This window comes from Coenobita brevimanus, chromosome 20, assembly GCF_032717465.1.
Source record: "Coenobita brevimanus isolate Jiangsu-jjx chromosome 20, ASM3271746v2, whole genome shotgun sequence".
In the NCBI taxonomy this organism is placed as follows: domain Eukaryota; kingdom Metazoa; phylum Arthropoda; class Malacostraca; order Decapoda; family Coenobitidae; genus Coenobita; species Coenobita brevimanus.
In genome coordinates this window covers 8,639,177-8,659,121 of record NC_136973.1, presented here as the reverse complement: position 1 = coordinate 8,659,121, position 19,945 = coordinate 8,639,177, and the positions used below count along the sequence as shown (strand labels likewise).

At 41.7% G+C, this 19,945-nt stretch overlaps 1 protein-coding gene across 1 annotated transcript in view; it reads right to left on the bottom strand.

The window, feature by feature from the left end:
* Nucleotides 1-929: 929 nt before the first annotated feature.
* LOC145391897 (uncharacterized) overlaps nt 930-19,945 on the bottom strand; it is a 36,325-nt gene continuing 17,309 nt past the window's right edge. Inside the window, exons 2-8 of the mRNA XM_080266395.1 lie at nt 16,181-16,248; nt 13,886-14,008; nt 10,753-10,881; nt 7,819-7,928; nt 4,444-4,564; nt 1,808-1,929; nt 930-1,281 (exon numbers count right to left, since the gene is read on the bottom strand). Coding sequence (XP_080122521.1) covers nt 930-1,281; nt 1,808-1,929; nt 4,444-4,564; nt 7,819-7,928; nt 10,753-10,881; nt 13,886-14,008; nt 16,181-16,231 — 1,008 coding nt within the window. The 5' untranslated portion in view covers nt 16,232-16,248. The remainder of the gene's footprint in view (nt 1,282-1,807; nt 1,930-4,443; nt 4,565-7,818; nt 7,929-10,752; nt 10,882-13,885; nt 14,009-16,180; nt 16,249-19,945) is intronic.

The following is a 19,945-nucleotide window of genomic DNA, read 5'->3' as shown; positions in this document are numbered from 1 at the left end:
ACAGTGATGGCTGACTGGCTGGATAACAACAGTAGGCATGAGAAGCTACTGTTTTTTTTTTTTTTTTTTTTTGACGTTTCATCTACTGTTTCAAAATTGTAAACACGGCCATTTTTCAGCTACATTTAGAAGCGAGTGTACACAGGAGCGAGTGTACACAGGAGCTGGTGTACACAGGAGCGAGTGTACACAGGAGTGGATGTACACAGAAGCGGGTGTACACAGGAGCAAGTGTACACAGGAGCGAGTGTACGCAGGAGGGGATGTACACAGGAGCTGGTGTACACAGGAGCGGGTGTACACAGGAGCGAATGTACACAGGAACGGGTGTACACAGGAGCGAGTGTACACAGGAGCAGGTGTACACAGGAGCGAGTGTACACAGGAGTGGGTGTACACAGGAGCGAATGTACACAAGAGCGGGTGTTCACAGGAGCGAGTGTACACAGGAGCGAGTGTACACAGCTGAAGCACATTACACTGACGCAACACAGGTGGATCAAACAGCGATACCACTTCACATCTGAATGAGGAAATATACGCCTGGCAGGTTCGTAGTGGCAAAACACCTGTCGTGGCACCTTTTCCTCGGCGATCTATTTTGAATTTTCTGTAGGTTTTTTTTTAATATTGTTTTTATACCTTCATATTTTGCATCAGAAAGATATATAAGGGTAATCTGGTGTGATGGGAGTAAATCGCTAAAGAGAAGGTGTTAGGAAATCACTAAAGTCAAGTAAAATGCGAGCCTAACATCTCTTCCTTAGCGATTAATTTGCTTAGTACACCCAGACAGTCACTTTTAGGTTACTTAGATATTTTTTGCGCCGATACAGTTTGCATTAATAACAGAAAGAGGATACTGAGGTGTAGCGTGCAGAATAAATCGCTGAGGAAAAGGTGTTGAGAAGTACGCCGAGCCACAGGAATTAGTTGCATGTGCAGTGTGAAGGGGGACAGAATGGCGGGACATGTTTGCAGTTCCTCTCACACCACTGGTCCATCCCCGGTACCGCCTGCCACACCCCCACAGCCCGGCACCCTCCACCCACGGTTACCCTGGGCGTGGTTGGGCGTGGCGTGGGCGGGGTTGGGCGTGACGTGGGCGGCTTGGTGGGTGCGTGGGTGAGTGGCAAGGGCGGGGGTGGCCTCTGCGTGGGGCTGAGTGTGGGCGTGAGAGAGGAGGAGGGCGTGGAGTACCAGCTGTAACTGCTCGTAACCGTCTCGTCGCTGCTATCTTCCGTCTGTGAGCTGGTACCGTCTGTGAACCCCGTGCTGGTCCTAACAAACAGACACTATCATTACCACCACGTCATTAGGTCAAAATTATTGCCTATTTAGATCCGTATACGGTATTCAAGACATCTACCCTTTACATATATATATCTCTGTCTATCTATCTATCTATCTATATATAAATCAGTCATTCAATCTATCTATCTATATATATTTATTTATCTTTATGAAGCGCAAGAGTCATCAATGGGTAGGAAGACAGTTTTGGTACCCACACCCCTCATTCTTTTAACAATTGCCCGTCTCCGTCGTTGTTGTTGTTGTGATTTAAGGCACATGTGAACGTGAACCCAATGGACCACCTCAGATTAAGCTTTGATTTTCACGCAGTCCACCATCCTTCTTTCAGGGAGATAACGAGGGAGACGAGGCACATTTGTATAACAGGGCAGTGGAAACATCAAGTTATATCGGTAGGCATCGGGTGAAGGCAACACTTTACATCACTACAGGGTCGTGTGTGTGTGTGTGTGTGTGTGTGTGTGTGTGTGTGTGTGTGTGTGTGTCTTACCATGTGGGTTGTGGACGCACAGCTACATCAGCACATGCGCGGAACTCCTCCTGAGGTCCGCACCCCACCGCACCCGTACCATTGGCGCAGTATCCCCAGTTGTTGCCAGCCACGTACCGCCACTGCACACACAAGAAGAAGAGGGAGTCAGAATTATGCCTTATTACCATCCCTATTACTACAAATGAAAGGAAGAAAAGAAGAAGAGAAAGAGAAGAGAAGAAAAGAAGAAGGAAAAGAGAGAAGGAGAGAATGAGCTTACAGGTACTTGCCATAAACCCGATGAAGCAATGCAGTCGGGACACACCAGTTGGATGATACTAGTAATTTTATGAAAGGTGTCTAGGGCAATGTGTGAGATATTTCAGGATGCAATACTTGGCCTAATTTCAGTACTAAATTCTTACTCAACATGGGTCCAATTTTTAGCTGTTATGGAGCAGCAGTTATTGATTACGAGAGAGCCAGAGAAGTGAGAGCGGGAAGTTTACTGTAGGTGTTTGGGCAGAAAATTACAATGAGTTCCCCAGCCCGACCGTCACGCTTGAAGAGGCTAATAACTTTTTCCCTACTAAAGCTCTCTCTCTCTCTCTCTCTCTCTCTCTCTCTCTCTCTCTCTCTCTCTCTCTCTCTCTCCAGGTGCTGGGTCGATCAATTCCATTTTGCATTTTATAATTCACAAAGCACTTATCGCACCATTACACTGTGCTGTTTGCAGTCATAAAAAAGTGCTTTTCAAAATTTTGCATCTTTCAGCTGCGTTAAAACAATATGAATTTAGATTATCACCGATTTATTCTCCGCACGTGAATCGTTTTTACGTGTGTTAGCTGTTCTGAAGTTGCGATCCTGTATTTGGCTCTGTTATTTTGTTGTTTTTCTTGGAGGGAACAGGCTTGCTGGCGCCTGGTCTTTGATTTCTTCTTTCTTCTATAAAAAAAAAGCAGTCAGTTGAGGGGAAAACAATCACAACAACTCTCTCGCTCGTTATGTGCAAAAACGTGCCTCATATCGGTAATGTTAGGGATGAATTATAAAGGAGACAATTCCCCTGTAAGGTCAACGGTCATTTTAGTTCCGTAACATCGTGCTGATACAGCGTTTTTTACTCAATAACCCAAGAATATCGCCATAACCTCTTGAAGTATCCAACACATTTCCTGCTGATACTATAAAGTAAATGACATGAAAGATTATCTGCGTTTGGAAAATATGTAATGCAAGGAATAACAGCAAGTTCAAATATAAACACCAATTTTACTCAACAGAATTAGGTAACGTATTCAGTTTGTATATTCTTACTTTCTGCACACGATTTTCATTACCCCTTTTACTCCAATGATATATTTCTTCTTGCTTCATGAAGATTTTTTTTTTTCCTTTTTTTTATTCAGTCCATGGAGGGATGTGAGGTGAATATAGCGAGTTTAAATTCAAAGACATCCGTAACCCCTTTCAGCTTGCTTAATGCCCAGGTGTAGTCAGACTGGAGTATAAATGACACTAGCAACCAAAGAGACTCATTCAAATTTCAGCTTCAGGTTAATCGGATTTTACCAACACCAAAATTTATAGTGCTCAGTTCCGTCGGATGGAAACAAATGGAGTATAATGGGTTAATGGAGGTTTTTCCCATTATTACAAATGGTTTCCAAAGCTTCACAAAATGGTCTCAGGGCAACAAGAATATAAATTACGCTATTGAAGTGAACGGGTTCATTTTGCGGGGACATTATGTACTGAAAGGGTTATAGTTTTGTCACCTTAACTTGGCACAGGTTTTCGTCCATTTGCTGTCAATTTCACGTAGCTCATTGGCTGAAAAAGACAGTACTACGGTTCTACATCCTTTCCATAGCATTTCTCCGTGACTGGCATCATATTCTAGTGTTAATCTATCGTTACAACTCAACGTTTAAGTAGGAGAGATGGCAATTTTAGGCCAAGGTAGACTAAAAGGAAAGTGAAAGCTGAATCTATGCCATTATTTCGAAAAGTATTTCCTCAAATAACTAGCCTAAAATCGTCTGGAGGTAATAAGACTGAAATAAAGGACAGGTCATGGTAGTAAAGGAATTAAAGGAAATTATAATAAAGAATTGGTAGCCTTCGTGGCACTTCTTCCTCATCGACTTATTTTGCATATTACATCATAACATCCTTGTTGTTGTTGTTGTTCTTCTTCTTCTTCTTCATCTTCTTCCTTTTCTTCTCATCATCATCGTCATCATCATCATCATTATTATTATTATTGCTTGTCCTCGGTGTGTTTGGGAGAGGAGACTCACCGACCACAGGTAATTAATTGCTTCTGTGGGTCCATCCTACAGGTAAATTGCAATACATACACCGTATAGAGAACCCACGCATCACCAGGGTCGGCCCTTCCCACCGCGATGTGCAGGGAAATAATAGGAGATTTGGCTCCCGGGTGGACGCCGCAGCTGCTCTACCAAGGATGTACAGCAACACCACGTAAGGCTCCTAGCGCTACATTAAAGCTGGTAATAGACATCATTATCGCACAATACTAATACCTCTCTCTCTCTCTCTCTCTCTCTCTCTCTCTCTCTCTCTCTCTCTCTCTCTCTCTCTCTCTCTCTCTCTCTCTCTCTCTCTCTCTCTCCCTGCCTCACCTGCAGCACACACTGGGTACAGGTGAGGTCCTTAGGCAGCTGCAGATGAACCAGGTGCTCGCCGTTGTACCGGGCCACCTGATACTTGAAGCCCTTGCCGTTAGCCTGGTACAGCGGGTGTCTGGTGGGGCGAGAGATATAAGTCACCCCTATACTCCTCTCACTTATACTTGGCCTAAAAGTTACCTATCTCTATCTTGTATAAGTCACTACTATACTCCTCTCACTTATACTTGGCCTAAAAGTTCCCCCACTCTATCTTGAATACTGAGTTGAAATAGGTTGGAGAAATATATATACTCCTTTCACTATACTTAGGGAAATACGTATACTCGCTTCACTATACTTGGAGAAATATATATACTCCTTTCACTTATACTTGGCCTAAAAGTTCCTTCACTCTGTCTTGAATACTGAGTTGAAATAAGTTAGGGAAATATATTGATGTTAACTTTATCCTCGTTTCGTTTCACTTTGGTCTAACATTTCCATCTCTCCATCTTGAATACTGAGTTGTTGCAGTGGATTAGCACTAGAATATGATGCTAGTAACAAAGAAGTGCAGTGGACAGGATGTAGAGCCGTGGTAGTGCCTTACTCCGCCACTGAGTAGTAGTAATAGAATAGACTAACACTGGATTATGATGCTAGTAACGAAGAAGTGCTATGGACAGGATGAAGTACTGTTGTCTTCCCCTGCCATTAAGGTCCAACAATAGATTAGCACTAGAATTTTATGTAAGTCACGAAGAAGTGTTTTGGAAAGAATGTGCAATATCGGCATTATCTTACTCTGCCACTGAGCTGCGTTGAAATAAGCTCCAAATGGACGAAAATCTGGGCCAAGTTAAGGTGAAAGAACTAGAGATTCTAAATGATCTTTTTGACCTTTATAGATATTATTATCATTGCCATTAGTGTTATTACTGACATTATCAACATCATCATCATGATCATCATCATTATTATTATTATTATTATTATTATTATTATTATTATTATTATTACGATTAATGTTGTACTACTCCTGCTACTACGACAACTACTACTACTACTACTACTACTACTACTATGTTACTACTACTACTACTACAACTTATAATCATCATCATCATCATCATCATCATCGTGATCATCGCCTTCGTCGTCGTCATCCTTTTCCTGTTTTTACCAGTGGCTAATTCGACAAGTCTCCAAGCAGTACAACTGGGGGACTTATTTCTGTGTCTCTCTCCTTGAAGGAAAGTTGTAATATCCGCTGTTGGGCAGCTCTGAGTGATTTTATTATGAAATACAAAGTTGCTCAGCTTGAAATTTCGAGTTCATTTAACATGTCAGCTGTTGCGTCAGCTGACGCAACAGCTGACTATTAGGCAGTCTTCGGTTTCAGCCATGAGGCATTTTAGCGACTCTTATGAAATAAACAGTGGCTCAGCTGATAAATCTGCTTTGATCTGACATGTCAGCTGTTGCATCAGCTGCTGCATTGTTTGGCCACGGGTCTATGAAGGCAGTATCTTGTTGCTTGTGTATCCTGGCCGACCCAATGGTGCTGGAGAGGGACTCCTGCACGCGGTGGCACTGATGTAGCCAAAGACATAAATGTCTCTCAATACTCCCCTGTCCCTCTGAAGGAGGATGGTGGAGTGAAGGAGCAGCTTCACTCTGAGTCCACCGGGTTCACATCCAAAATGAGCCTAAGAATATTCTAGACCCAACCCAGCCCAGTGATGTACAGTGGGATGAATGCAGTACTAAATCATCATCATCATCACATCATAACCTTATTTGCTGCTAAGCACTGTGTGGCGGCGTGGTAGGTGGTGGTCACCAGCATCCACTCACTTGATGTAAGCTGCCTATTTCTTCCCTCTGCTTGTCATTGTTTTAATGTGTATACTCCCCTATTTTATTATTTCTCCCATCCTTCGTGTCATTTCTTATTACTCTTCTCTCCACATCAAGTGACTGTACGCTATGTGACAAGCCAAATGATTTTCTGTAACCCAGGAAACCATTTACAACGCTGGGTGGTAACCATATACAGTACCTAAATCACGTGGTGATATAGAGCCTGTTATGACGCCTCTATAAACTGTTATGAGACGTAACTGCAGCGGCCATTCGGGAACTATATATCCACAATCACTTCCGCGCCTTGTTTTGGCGAGGAGGTTCTGCCGGTGTGTCATAAAATCGTGAGGACCGTGAATACCTGAGCACGAGGGCACCAGGCACACCCCAAAAATTCTCTTCTCGGCTAATTTTCACCATTCATAAGTGTAGTCATCGCCATAAAACCTACATCATCGTCTTTGTCGATGTTTTTTCCAGCTGATAAGCATGAAAAAAAGGGGGGAAAATCAAATACTAGCACCTTAAGGCGAGGAAAATATATACTCAGGCACAGTGTATTATTAAGGTGCTAGTATTTGATTTTCCTCCCTTTTTTTCATGCTTATCAGCTGGAAAAAACATCGACAAAGACGATGATGTAGGTTTTATGGCGATGAATACACTTATGAATGGTGAATATTAACCGAGAAGAGAATTTCTGGGGTGTGCCTGGTGCCCTCGTGCTCAGGTATTCACGGTCCTCACGATTTTATGATACACCGGAAGGGAATGTCGGATCACTGCACTTGGCAGCCCTGGTGGGGCGGCTGCTTGCCTGCGATGGATGGGTCTGCTCTGCCAGAAGACCGGGGTTATCCAACAACTCTGAGAGGCACGGATCCCCATTTAGGCAGAGGAAAGCTACTGAACAACCATCATCATCATCATCTCAGGCATCATACTTTCACTACAACGTGTTTTCATATTGATTGATTGATTGAAAATAATTAAAATCTGGCGGCGCAACTACCAGGGTCATATGCCGCCGGGTATTTTCATTTAATTTTGGCTGTTTCATCGCGGTGACTGAGTGATTAACAAAGCTGCCGACCAGTCAGCGTCGGGACTTGAATCTGGTGTGGGCAGCCGGCCCCACTCAACGCAGGTGTGTATCCCCCGTGTGTGGGTTGGTGGGTATAATGAGTACCTGGGGTAACACCAAGGGCAGGTATATAACTGAGGTGACCAGCATGATGCAGTGGCCTTGTAGCCCAAAACAGTGTCTGAATAATCCACCACAGGCTCAAAGGCCTAAGTTACCGATATGGGCACAGCGGCTGGCACTTTATGGCGGCACATTTTAATCTTTTGCTTTACCTGCAGACATCTGGTTGGGGCGCCTTAACTCACCACACCACCTAACGTTCACCAAAGAACATACTGCTATTATTTAAAATAAAAAATAAAAAAAATAAAAAAAAAGTACTTGTAGAGATTAACCGGCTAGCCCATCAGGCACCGGCAAAACTAGACACTTACTTATTGAGGCAGGTCTGCGTGGCTTCCACTTTAGGGTTGTTGTTGGGACAAATGCGAAACTCAAAATGGCCCCGGTGGTTGCTGGTGAGATCCACGCGTACTGGGATGACCTACAGGCAAAAGTATACCTTGTTAGTAGTAGTAGTAGTAGCATCATCATCATCATAATTATTTTATTATTAAAACATTCCACATAGCTGTGGGAAGAAGTAGAAGATCATCATCATTATTATTGTTTTAAAACAATTATTATTATTATTATTATTATTATTATTATTACAATTATTTTTATTTCCATCATCATTGTAAAACAAGTTTCCATTGCAATGAATTACTATCAGAATTATCTGGACAGCATTTCTTCACGACAACTCACTACTGCCTGGAATTCTGCACATTGGATTGTACAAAGGTGATACCTAATGTAGCCTGCCACCCTTCGCTTACTGGCTCAGAGACACAAAGTTCACACGCCCACACCGGAGTTTACGTAAGTCACAAATATCGCTAAATTTACTCCTAAAAACCCGATCCAGAAAATCGCTAGAAATAGATACAAAATCCCAGAATATTCCCCAGTTCGCAAAACTCTATAATATCTCTAAATTTCTTGCAGATAGACATTAAAAATTACCGCTAAATGGAGGCGAATATTACTAAATCTAGTGAAATAACGCTAAATATACAATACCTGTACTGTACTATTTTTTTTTCCCTCTGACCCGACCAAAACATGCGATCTCTCCGTCTTGAATAATTAGTAAAAATGGACAAGAGTAGAAGATGATAATAGCCACGAAAAAGTGCTATGGAATGGATGTAGAGCCGAAGTATTTTCTTTTTCTGCCATCGAGGTATGTGAAATTAACTGTAAAAGGACGAAATTCTCGGCCAGGTTAATGTGAAAGAACTACAGGCCTCCACACTTGCCGATTCCGTCCTTTACCAACTTTTTAAAATGCTCCCAAACGTCACATATTCCCCGCTTGGTAATGAAGGATTAATTTTCAACTTAGATGGGTTGTGACGTGTGTGACAGGTGTATGAGAAGGAGTGGATCTAGGAATATTTCTGAAGTGTTCCCATATCACTTTCCAGAGTAGCGAGGGCTTGGCATCCCCTTCCTCTCAGCCACATTACATTTATAAGGGAGAAATAAACACGATAGCCAGTGAAAGATGCAGTCCGTGTGATAAAGCAGGGGTGTCGCCCGGGCAGCATGAGCAACACCGCTGATCCGCCCATGACGAATGAATGTAAAGGTACTGTATAAACAAAGAATCTTGCACACAACTGAAACTAGAGAAATGTTATGACTAAGGCAACGAACACAGTAATATTCTGATTTGGTTGTGACATGCCTGGGGTCTGTGCTGTACTCTTTTCACCAAAACTTGGCCCAGATTTTCGTTCTTTGGCGGCTAATTTCACATAGATGTTAGAAGACAAGACTATGGCTCTACATAACTTCCATAGCACTTTTTCGTGACTAGCATCATATTCTAGTGCTGATCCTCTGTTACAGCTCAGCATTCAAGATAGGGGGATGTCAGTTTTAGGCCAGGTTAGAGTAAGACGGATATTGGGGAATCCTAATTTCAGCAGGAATAGACTAATATGATGATGGCCGAAATAAAGATAATCTTTATTGTCAAACATTTTGACCTCTCATGTCATCTTCGGTGTCCTACCAATTCAGTTAAATTATGTGTAACATTTATATATAGTAAGCTAGTATTTTAGGTCACTTAAGATGACATACGATGTCGAAACGTCGGATAATAAAGATAATTTTTGCGTCCGTCCTCATCATTATTGTTCCTTCTCAAACGGATATAGTTTTATAGTTTTATACACTATTTAAGCTCAAGAAATCTAATAAATACGAAACTCGAGGAATCAAATGGCAAAATGCCTAAACACGCAAACCTATTCCCTCCTCTAAGTTCAGGATAGATTGGCAGCTGTTTGAGTGAGTAGGAATATAAACACACAAATTTATAATTATGTTACAGGCAGACTGCGAGGTCAGTCATTTCGTGAAATGCCTAGTCAGTTAGTGAAATGAATCTCAACTGGGATGGGTTAATTTAGGTTAGGTTAATTTAGGCTGTGGTTAGGTCACGCTGGGATAATCTAAGTTAAGTTTAGGTTAGGTTAGATTAGGTTACTCAAGGTTTAGTTAGATTAGGTTAATTTAGATGAAAGCTTAACATAACTTAAACTCACCGAAATTAACCAGATCTAACCTAACCTCACCTAACCAAACCTAGCCTCACCTAACCTAAACTTAACCTAGAGTATCCCAGCCTAACCTAACTTCAGCCTATATTAACCTAACCTAAGCTAACCCATCCCAATTTAGACTGATTTCACGAGCTGACTAGGAACTTCACGAAATGACTGATTTCACAGTCTGCCTGTAACAGATACACAACCTGATCTGTGTGGGGGGAAAATAAAAGTAAAAACAGCCATATGTACAGCCGAAGCTCAAGACTGATGGCTGCGTGAGTGTGTGAAATTATTGAAGAAAATGCTTATAGCTCTACACAGCCAGAGGTATATGGGTAAAGACAAATGTATAACCACGGAAATTTATGTACTACTGAAACTGTATGAGTGAAGGTAAAAGCATATACATTTTTACCTCAGCTGCATGACTGAAGATATGTTTATATAAAAGTACTTTCATATATTAGACTGTATGTGTGAGGATTATAAAATGTTCCCACATGACTATACTACATGAATAGACAAAAGTAATATAAACAGTCTATGTACAATTTAAACTGAGTGAAAATAAATACATTAAAAAAAAAAACGCTTTTTCACAAACCTTAGACTTGAGAAAATTTGGTAGCTCTATGAGTGAAAATAGTACTCTGATTTGAAGGTAAATAAATTGGTAGACTCTCTCCCTCTCCCTCGTACCTGTCCTTGGGTGTACTGCCTAACAATGGTCCCGGTGGCATACTTCCCGCCAACTTCGTGCGGGCGGGGGTTCTCATCCCAGGCGTCGCCACACAGGCCACACTTGCCTCCCTGGACCTGGTGCTGGTGCTGTGGGCACAAATATAACACAGTCAATACATAACAGGAGTAATACACAAACATAAACACAAAAACACGATTAATACAACAAGACGAGAAATACAGGGGAAAAAAAAAAAAAAGACAGCTGTGCTTGGTTTTTGTTAATTTGGAGACGGCCTTTGATAGAGTTCATAGGGAGGTGGTGAAGTGGGCAGTGAGAAAGCTTGGGATCGAAGAGTGGCTGGTTAGAGTGGTTATGGCTATGTATGCGGGTGCCCGCACCGAGGTGAGAGTGAATGGAAATTAGAGTGATACGTTTTGCGTGAATGTTGGCGTGCAGCAGGGGTCAGTCTTGAGCCCCTTGTTGTTTGTAATGATGCTTGAAGCCCTCTCACGTGACTTCAGAAATGGTTTACCATGGGAGGTGTTGTATGCCGATGATTTGGTGCTGATTGCAGAGAATGAAAGGGAGGCGGAGGAAAGATTTAGGAAATGTTGGGACGGACGCGCACAAGTGTTTGTGAGTTAATGCGGATAAAACAAGGTAATGATATCCAGGGCTAGTGGCGGTGCTGTTAAAGCAGTGGGAATGTGGCCATGTGCAGTTGCCACAAAGGTGTGGAAAGCAACTCCATCTTGTGCAGTATTTGTAATAAATGGGTGCATAAGAGATGCAGTGGTGTTAGAGATAGACTGCGAGACAATGCTTATTTCATGTGTGCGGGGTATCAGGAAGAGCATGTAGAGATTGCCAGGCGTGAAAAGACTGAGTATTAGGAAGAGTTTTCTTATTTGGGAGGCATTTTATGTGCTGAAGGTGGGGATGGAGCTAGCTCTGTGGCTAGGGTAAGGAGTGGTTGAAGGAAGTTTAGGGGGCTGTTGCTTATCCTGAATTGGAGAGGGCTCTCCCTCTGTGCTAAGGGATCTTTGTATGCAGCATGTGTTAGGAGCATAATGCTTTCTGTATGGTAATGAGCCCTAGGTAATGAAGGAAGAGGATATTCGTTGTCTCAAACGTACAAAAATGACGATGATTAGAGGGTCGTGTAGTGTGTCCTTGAATGTGAGGCCTGGGGGGGGGGGAGTGGCTAGGACTGCGATTGAATAGCTGAAAGGAAGGGTGGGCTGGAATGTATTGGTTGTGTGATGAGAGGTAGATTAAGATACTGTAGTTTGGGCATGTGGAGAGGTTGGAGGATGACAGCTGAGTGCGGAAGGTGAGACGTGTGAACGTTGGGAGGAGGGGTTGGAAGAGGCAGACTGAAAAAGACGTGTGGGACGAGGTGGTAGAGTGTGACCTCAGGAATAAGGGACTGAGTGGGAAGATTATCAGAGATCGGGTAGTGTGAAGAGCCGTTCTTAGGTGACCAAGGTAGGTGCATGCAACCATGTTGGAGCCTTTACAAACAATGCAGATAATATGAACGATGCGAGGATTAATGCGCTAACTCAAATACAACAACACTATTAATACAACAAGTTTAATTCAGACCACAAATACAACACTTAATTAAAACCAGGTTTGATAAAAAAAAAAAAAATACCACGGCACAATTATCCAACAAAATAAATGATAAAAACATTATTTTTATGATGGCTTACTGATTCCACCATCTGCCTTGGGGGTCAGTCTATCTATTCTGGACAACGTCAAATGTTTTATCCAGTGCTGGGAAACATTGCCAGGGCTTGTCACGAGTTGGCGCGATTAAGTATTTGAATAAACTCGTGACATTAACTTTGGTGGGAAACCGCGAATTCTAGTGGAATCCCAGTATTTATCACTCAGTTTAACCGCCACGTATTCACCCGATCGGGAGTGTTTTTCGGGACATTTTTCACTATTTCATAAGTGATCGTCCTTGTGCGCGATGTTAGCACCTTCGCTGAGTGAACTGCGGGTGTGTATCGCTCACACTCGTTGGCCGTTAGCAAGTGCGGCCACGACACTCGTCTCTCTCCCACAATTTGAATCAGTCAAGATTTGAGCGCCGTGGAAGCAGGTAGTATGTGTGGGAGCATCCTTCCTCAGCAACAACGCCTAGTTCCCGCCGCCGCCGTTGAATTCCCACCTAGCGTGATTGGCGAGAGGCTCAGCGTGTGCAGCGTCCTTCCTCAGCAACGACGCCCAGTCATCCGCTTTGTCCACTTTTCTGACCAGTATTTCTTTTCGTTTTTCCTAGGTTTAAGAGTTAGCTTTTGAGTGAGCGAGTGAGTGCGATCTCCTTATTTTGAATTCATTTTGAAATGTAACGTAAATTTATTTCATTGTAATCAATAAATTTAACAGTTCTTTTTCTTGAGCTTAATGTAATGTAAACTCGTGTTTTATTTCTCCATAAGCTTATTCTAGTTGCAGCTCCTAGTTTGCATAAACGCTTTGCATTATTTACAACTGGTACTTAGGCCAGTCCTTTTGTATTAACCTTAAAATCCGTTGTGCAACCAGGAGTTAATGCATCAGCAAGAACCTGTTATCATTAATAGCATTAGTTATTGATTGTCAGGGGTGGAGTCACTTTCTCCAGAGGCTAACAGTACTAACAAACAGCAATTGTGAGGAATTAGTCTCTGCTGTGTACTGTTGAGAAAGTTTATAAATTCTCGTCCTTGGAGAATCGGCGAAGTGGGCATAAAGTAATCATTGCTTGATTTTCACAAGTCAGTTCGTTGTCCTGCTCTCAAGATTATTCAATATTATCCTTTAATATTGAATATACATTAAAAAAAAAAAAAACCGTGACAGGGCTTAGAGTAAAGAAAAACAAAAATAAGGCATTACTGTATGTAAGGAACTGTCATTATGGGGACGGATAAACTGAAACAAAACAAAACAAAACAAAGATAATAGTGGAGACAGCAAGTAACGACACCATTATGATGTAGCAAAACATGTCTTCATGAGAGGAGGCTGTGTGTGTGTGTGTGTGTGTGTGTGTGTGTGTGTGTGTGTGTGTGTGTGTGTGTGTGTGTGTGTGTGTGTCTGTGTGATAACCAAACAGATAGACAGGTACAGGTGTTTGTTACTCACGGTATATCCTCCACAGAATCCTTCATTGTCATTGTAGTCTATGGGTGTATTCCAACCGAACCTCCAGGCTGAGGCGCGGGAAGGCGGGTCCACCAGACGACCGTGGCCCCAGCAACACACCACCTGACACACACACACACACACAAAACAACCTATTAACACTCTCAGGCACAATTCAACACCTTAACATCCAGTATTACGACACTCACTCTCACTTCATTATTATCCATTAGGCTTATGTCACTCTCAGATGAGAATATTAACACTCAGGCTCCTGTGACTCACCCTCAAATTACACTTCAGTAGTCCCTTATGTGATGCTGATGCCAACTACAGCGATAGCAACACGATATGAACAATAAAGAAGACAACATAAAGGTATAATGCACAAGATAAATCGCTAAGGAAGACGTGATGTGGTTATATCTATCTATCTATCTATCTATCTGTCTATCTGTCTGTCTGTCTATCTATGTATCTATATCTATCTATCTATATCTATCTATCTATCTATATCTATCTATCTATATCTATCTATCTATATATCACTAGCCATTACAAGTCCATTGGTGAACAAAGGCCTTCCCTACCCTTCTTCATGCATTCCTTGACTGAGCCAATCTCTGTTACGTCTTCCCTGCAAATTTCTGTATCTCATCTCACCACCTCCTGTCTGGCCTTTTTCTGTTACGCTTGGCGTAGTTTCTGAGGCGCCAAAAGATTGCCTTCGTCTTTGCCTTCTTATCTCGAGAACTAGGTCGGGGCTACACCCCTCACCCCCGAAACTCCGCGCTGTCAGTATGGTCGATATATTTTCACCTGACTGAACTGGGAAACTCCCATTTGAATGCTAAGCTGTAGTTGCATGAAATTCGACGAGTCTTAGTTTTGACGTAAGCACGAGTCTCCATGGTTACTAGTCAAATAGACCCTAAGCAGATAGTCAACACAGCTGCTGGAATATTGTGGCTGTGTATGGCAAGGACAAACGGACACACACACAGCAAAAACTTGTATAGACAAGTTGCTGTGGTAATCAGTGCTACAAGTGTGCCGTGCCAGCAAGAACAGGTGCTGTATTCCAGGTGGCGTAGGAGGGTTCGTACCACCTCAACCGTAAATATAAATTTGTATATTATATACGCCTTAACATTCATGTGTATGTTATTTACATCGCTAAGACGGTTTGTAGCAATAACATACAAGAGGACACAGAAGTAATAACATGCAGAAGAAAACGAAACTAACTCTAAAGGCACGTCCCTACGAACAGTGAACATCTGTGGTGCTGTAGTATGATAATGAAACAGGATTGGAAACTAATCATGTAGTCCTGATGAAATGATGTACTTTATCGCTTCTGATGTAGTCTTTATAGCGGCATAGATCACCTTGCTTCGAAACTGATGAGTAGCGTGCTCAGACACAACAGGTGTCCACAGATCGTGTCAAAGGTCCCTAAGGTCATTGACCCTGCCGCATGCCTTCGACCTTTGACCTTTTGCTTTCAGGACCGAGTTACTTCATCCTTACCTGACCCTCAGCCCACCCACCAAGTATGGTTCAAATATGATCAAAAGTGTTTAAGTTGACCTTTGATCTTATTGCTCTGAAAATATGATATTTTCATTCTTGGGTAGCTCCAAACTATTCCACTAAGTCTAATCAAATCGAGTGAAACCTATTTGGGTTAAGGGCCAGACGCTGTGACTTTTTCTGTGACCTTTACTTCTGAAGGACAGCCTTCCTCTTACCTGTCCTTGTCTGATACATGTTGTTTAGATCTTACAAGAATTATTATTTTTGTCAACAGATAACCTTATTATGGCTCAACAAACCTCCTGTTACACGTACTTCCTGTTTACTGTGCTCCTGTGACTAATTGTTCTCAAATTGTGCTCCTGTGACTAGTTATTCTCAGAACTGATCATCCAGTCTTTCTTGTTTCTCAAGCCTTACACCTAGTTTGGTCAAAATAAAGATGTTCGAGTTGAACTTGTCCTTAGCCTACAACCTTCTGCAGCCAAATATTGATCACCTGTTCCTCTGGTAGGCCTCAGTCTTTACGCTAAATTTGGTAAACTTTTATCTTTTTTTTTGTTTTTTCTTAATTTTGCGAATAGACAGACAGACAGAGTGTAAAACAGATGAACAGCCGACCATACCAAATATAACCCTCTTGCGTTTGGCGTGTGGGTGTACAGAATTGACAGGGAAAGGTGTTACATTATTCCATAGCCACTTAGAATACGAGCCTATGATTGCTGAGGAAGCTTTAAACAGGGAGTAACTTACCAGAGCCACCACCAGGAGCCAGCACGTCCACAACCTCGCAGCAGACGACATCACTCCCTCCTCACAAACTGGCGGGCGTGAGAGATGAAACATGTTATTCTTTAGGCCAGTGGTGCTTCGGTTATCCTTACTTAGGCATCTACTGTCCTACATCCACGCTGACTCTGGGGGTTGCATAGCCGGTGACTGTTTTTTTCATGTGTACATTTTTAACAGGAAATTTAAAGTTCTGTGACCGTTTTGCTTATATTTTTTAAAACTAAATTCTGGGTCCAATGACTGTTTTGCGTGTTTATATTTTTAACGGTATTTTAGGGTTCCGTTACTGGTTTACACGTTTATATTATTCTTCACAGTAAATTTCGGATCCCAAGACTATTTTGCATATGTATTATTTTAAAACGTTAATTTAGAGTACGTTCTCAATAACGCTGGAATCTGCTTCTTATGACACTTTGAGCCGAATTCCAAATGCCATCGAGAACTTCGTAGCACTTCTTCCTGAGCGATTTATTTGACATTAGACTTTCTTGTTATATACCTGCTTAATATGGACATGGTTTGCATTATTACCATACAAGGAGGAGTAAAAACCAAACTGTGAGAAAGAAGTGTTTAAAAAAAAAAAAAAATCTGCTGGAAGATGAAAATATAATCCTCTGCCCAGTCGTGTGGGTGAGAATACTATACAGTGCTCGTTTTACTCTAACTTGGCCTAAAATTGACATCTCTCTCCTTTGAAGGCTGGGTTGGTACAATAGACTAATAATTTGAATATGGTGCTAGTCACGAGGAAGTGCGGATCGCTATGGTGAATATGTAGGTCCGTAGTATTGCCTTTTTCCCGCCATGGAGCTTCATTAAATCAGTCGCAAAAAGGGAAGAAAATCTAGGTCAGGTTAAGGTGAGAAGGGTATAATTGACAAAGGAAATTCCATTTTATTGACTCATTGGCTATTCAGTCCAGATATAGGCTTTGAGCGACCAGTCGTGCTTCCCTGAGTGGTATTATGTGACCAACAAATCCCAACCATTCCTCAGACTAAACCTCTTGAAGCAGATAACGAATTTTCATTGCTTATTTCCGATTTTTACCCTACGGCTGACAAAATCAGAAGAGAGTATTGTTATCATTAGTGTCCGTCCGTAGAGTTGGGTGGCGGGGCGGCTCGGCGGGCGTAGAGATTTCGTTTCCGGAGCAAATCTCAGAAAGTTTTCACATACGGTAGTTATGTGTCTTATAGTAAGCTGGTGCCTTTTGATAGGTAGAATGCTGTCTTAAGTAGTTTTTATTATTATTATTTATTAATAATGAAAAAGTAAAAACAAAATCTCGTATTTCAGTGCACCTGCGAAAGAAATCTGAAATGGCCAGGTTATGTTTACCATAGATAAACTACTGAAAGTTTTAAGCTTTAATGTCCCTGTATTATACAGTGAGGGAGGGGGGGAGGACAGTTATGCGCTTGGTTAGGAATGAAGGGAGATGGGGGGTATGTGCTTGATCAGGTGGAGGGTTGCAACGATGATGATGATGATGATGGAGGTGGTAGTTAAGATGATGATGATGATGATGATGATGATGATGGTGGTGGTGGTGGTGGTGGTGGTGGTGGTGCTAGTGCTGATGACGACGATACGATGATAGTGATGATGGTTTATTGAGATGTTGATGATGATGATGATGATGATAAAGATCGTGGTGGTAGATGAGATGATGATGATGACGATAAAGATCGTGGTGGTAGATGAGATGATGATGATGATGATGATGATGACGATAATGGTGGTGATGGTAGTTGAGATGACGATGAAGATGACGATAATAATGATGATGATGATGATGACGATAATGGTGGTGGTGGTAGTTGAGATGACGATGATGATGATCATGATGGTGACGACGATGATGGTGCTGGTGGTGGTAGTTGAGATGATGATGATGATGATTTTCTCTGTCATCTTTCTATATTTTAAAGTCTTTGTGTTGTCAGAGAAGGGGGGGGGGTGAGGGCCGTTATGCGCTTGGTTAGGTGTGCAGGGAGGTGTGGGATATGCTTGGTCAGATGGAGGGTTGCAACAGCGCAGCGATGCCTATATTTATTATTATTTTACTCGAGTTGTGAAATTTTCTAACATTGAAGAGATTATCTATTATCTGTTATCTATTATCTATTATTTATTATTTATTATCAACGACCTACTATCTATTATCTATTATCTTATCAGTTATCTATAATCTGTTATGTTATCTCTTATCTACTATTTATTATCTGTTCTGTTATCTCTTATCTAACTCTAAAAACAAAAACAAACTCATCTAAGCTTCAGAAAATCCTCTGAAAGTAGTAAAAATGATTTAGGATAGACGTGATACAAGTGAAAAATTCAGACCTTTAGGGTCACATCGTAGTGCTGCGCCTGAACCCACTACACCACCAGGCATCAATATTCTGGTGATATATTTACTACCACACGAGGCAAATTATTTCCTTAAGTGCTATGGACTGCATTCTGCTGCTGGTCAGACTGATTTTCCGGAGTGGCACAAAGGTTATATTTTCTTTCCCTTGTAATTTTATTTTTGTCATAAAGGATATGATTATATTATAATATTATTACTGTAAGACCTTCATGGTATGCCCTAACTCTGGTACAAAATAAAAAGTGATAGATATACACCTGAGCATACCTCAGTACCTTTCAAAATTACGGTTCTGAGGAAGATAATTGTACTGAGCAAGTTTTCAGTAACTACACCAAGGTATCGCCGACAATTTTAAAATACATCATAAAATGAGATTATAAATACAATAATTCACTGCATTACCAATCGATTTACCTCCTGTTTGTGCACTTTGTATTCCATGTTTATTGCGAAACTGCGGCAGCGGAAGGTATGGGTCAGAGGATGCTGACTTGCGATTGCGGAGTTTAATTTTAGATTGCGGTGCCCAGCTCTGCCAATTGCCCCAGTTGGGCTCTGCACTTAACGTGGCACCGTGCTAGGGAGTTAGGGTACGGGGGGAGCGGTGATGGTTCAGACAGTGGGATGGTTCGGACAGTGCATTTCCTGAGAAACGTCTGGGACCTACGGCCGCGAGATCTTGCGTGAAAATGGGAGTTTGTTTACTTCGACCACGGAACCTCCAGGCTATAAATGCCACACTTTTCGATGTAGGTCAGATTTTATGTTTTTTTGCACCTCCTATGTTATCATTTGAGTGTATATCGTAAGCTTTACCGCCATGATTATGTCAAGCAGCGAATTATGCATTATTATGGTGAATCTGTGTTTCATGTAGATATTGCTATAAAAAACGAATGTTAACCTCTCGCGTGTAACATTTAAGGGTACCTATTAGGGTGGGTCGAAAAATTTAAATTCAACGAAACATGCATATTTTGATGTCCGGAACACCGTATTCACATACTGTAATATAACTGTATTGTTGAAAATTGGCCAACGCTCCTCCAGCAACTTTATTAAATGATCGCACCGAATGAGCGCAGTAATAATTTAGTGATAATACGAACTTAGGGCATTTGTCTTCTTAGTATAATAGGAAAAGTGTATGGTAGGACACTTATTGACAGAGATAGGGAAAGAACAGAGGAATTAGTTGGAGAAGAACAGGGAGGCTTTAGGAAGGGGAGAGGTTGTGTGGATCAGATATTCATTCTTAGATCTTTAGTGGAAAAGTTTCTAGAGAATGGAAAAAGGTTGTATGCGGCTTTCATGGATTTGGAGAAAGCAGGGTGGAT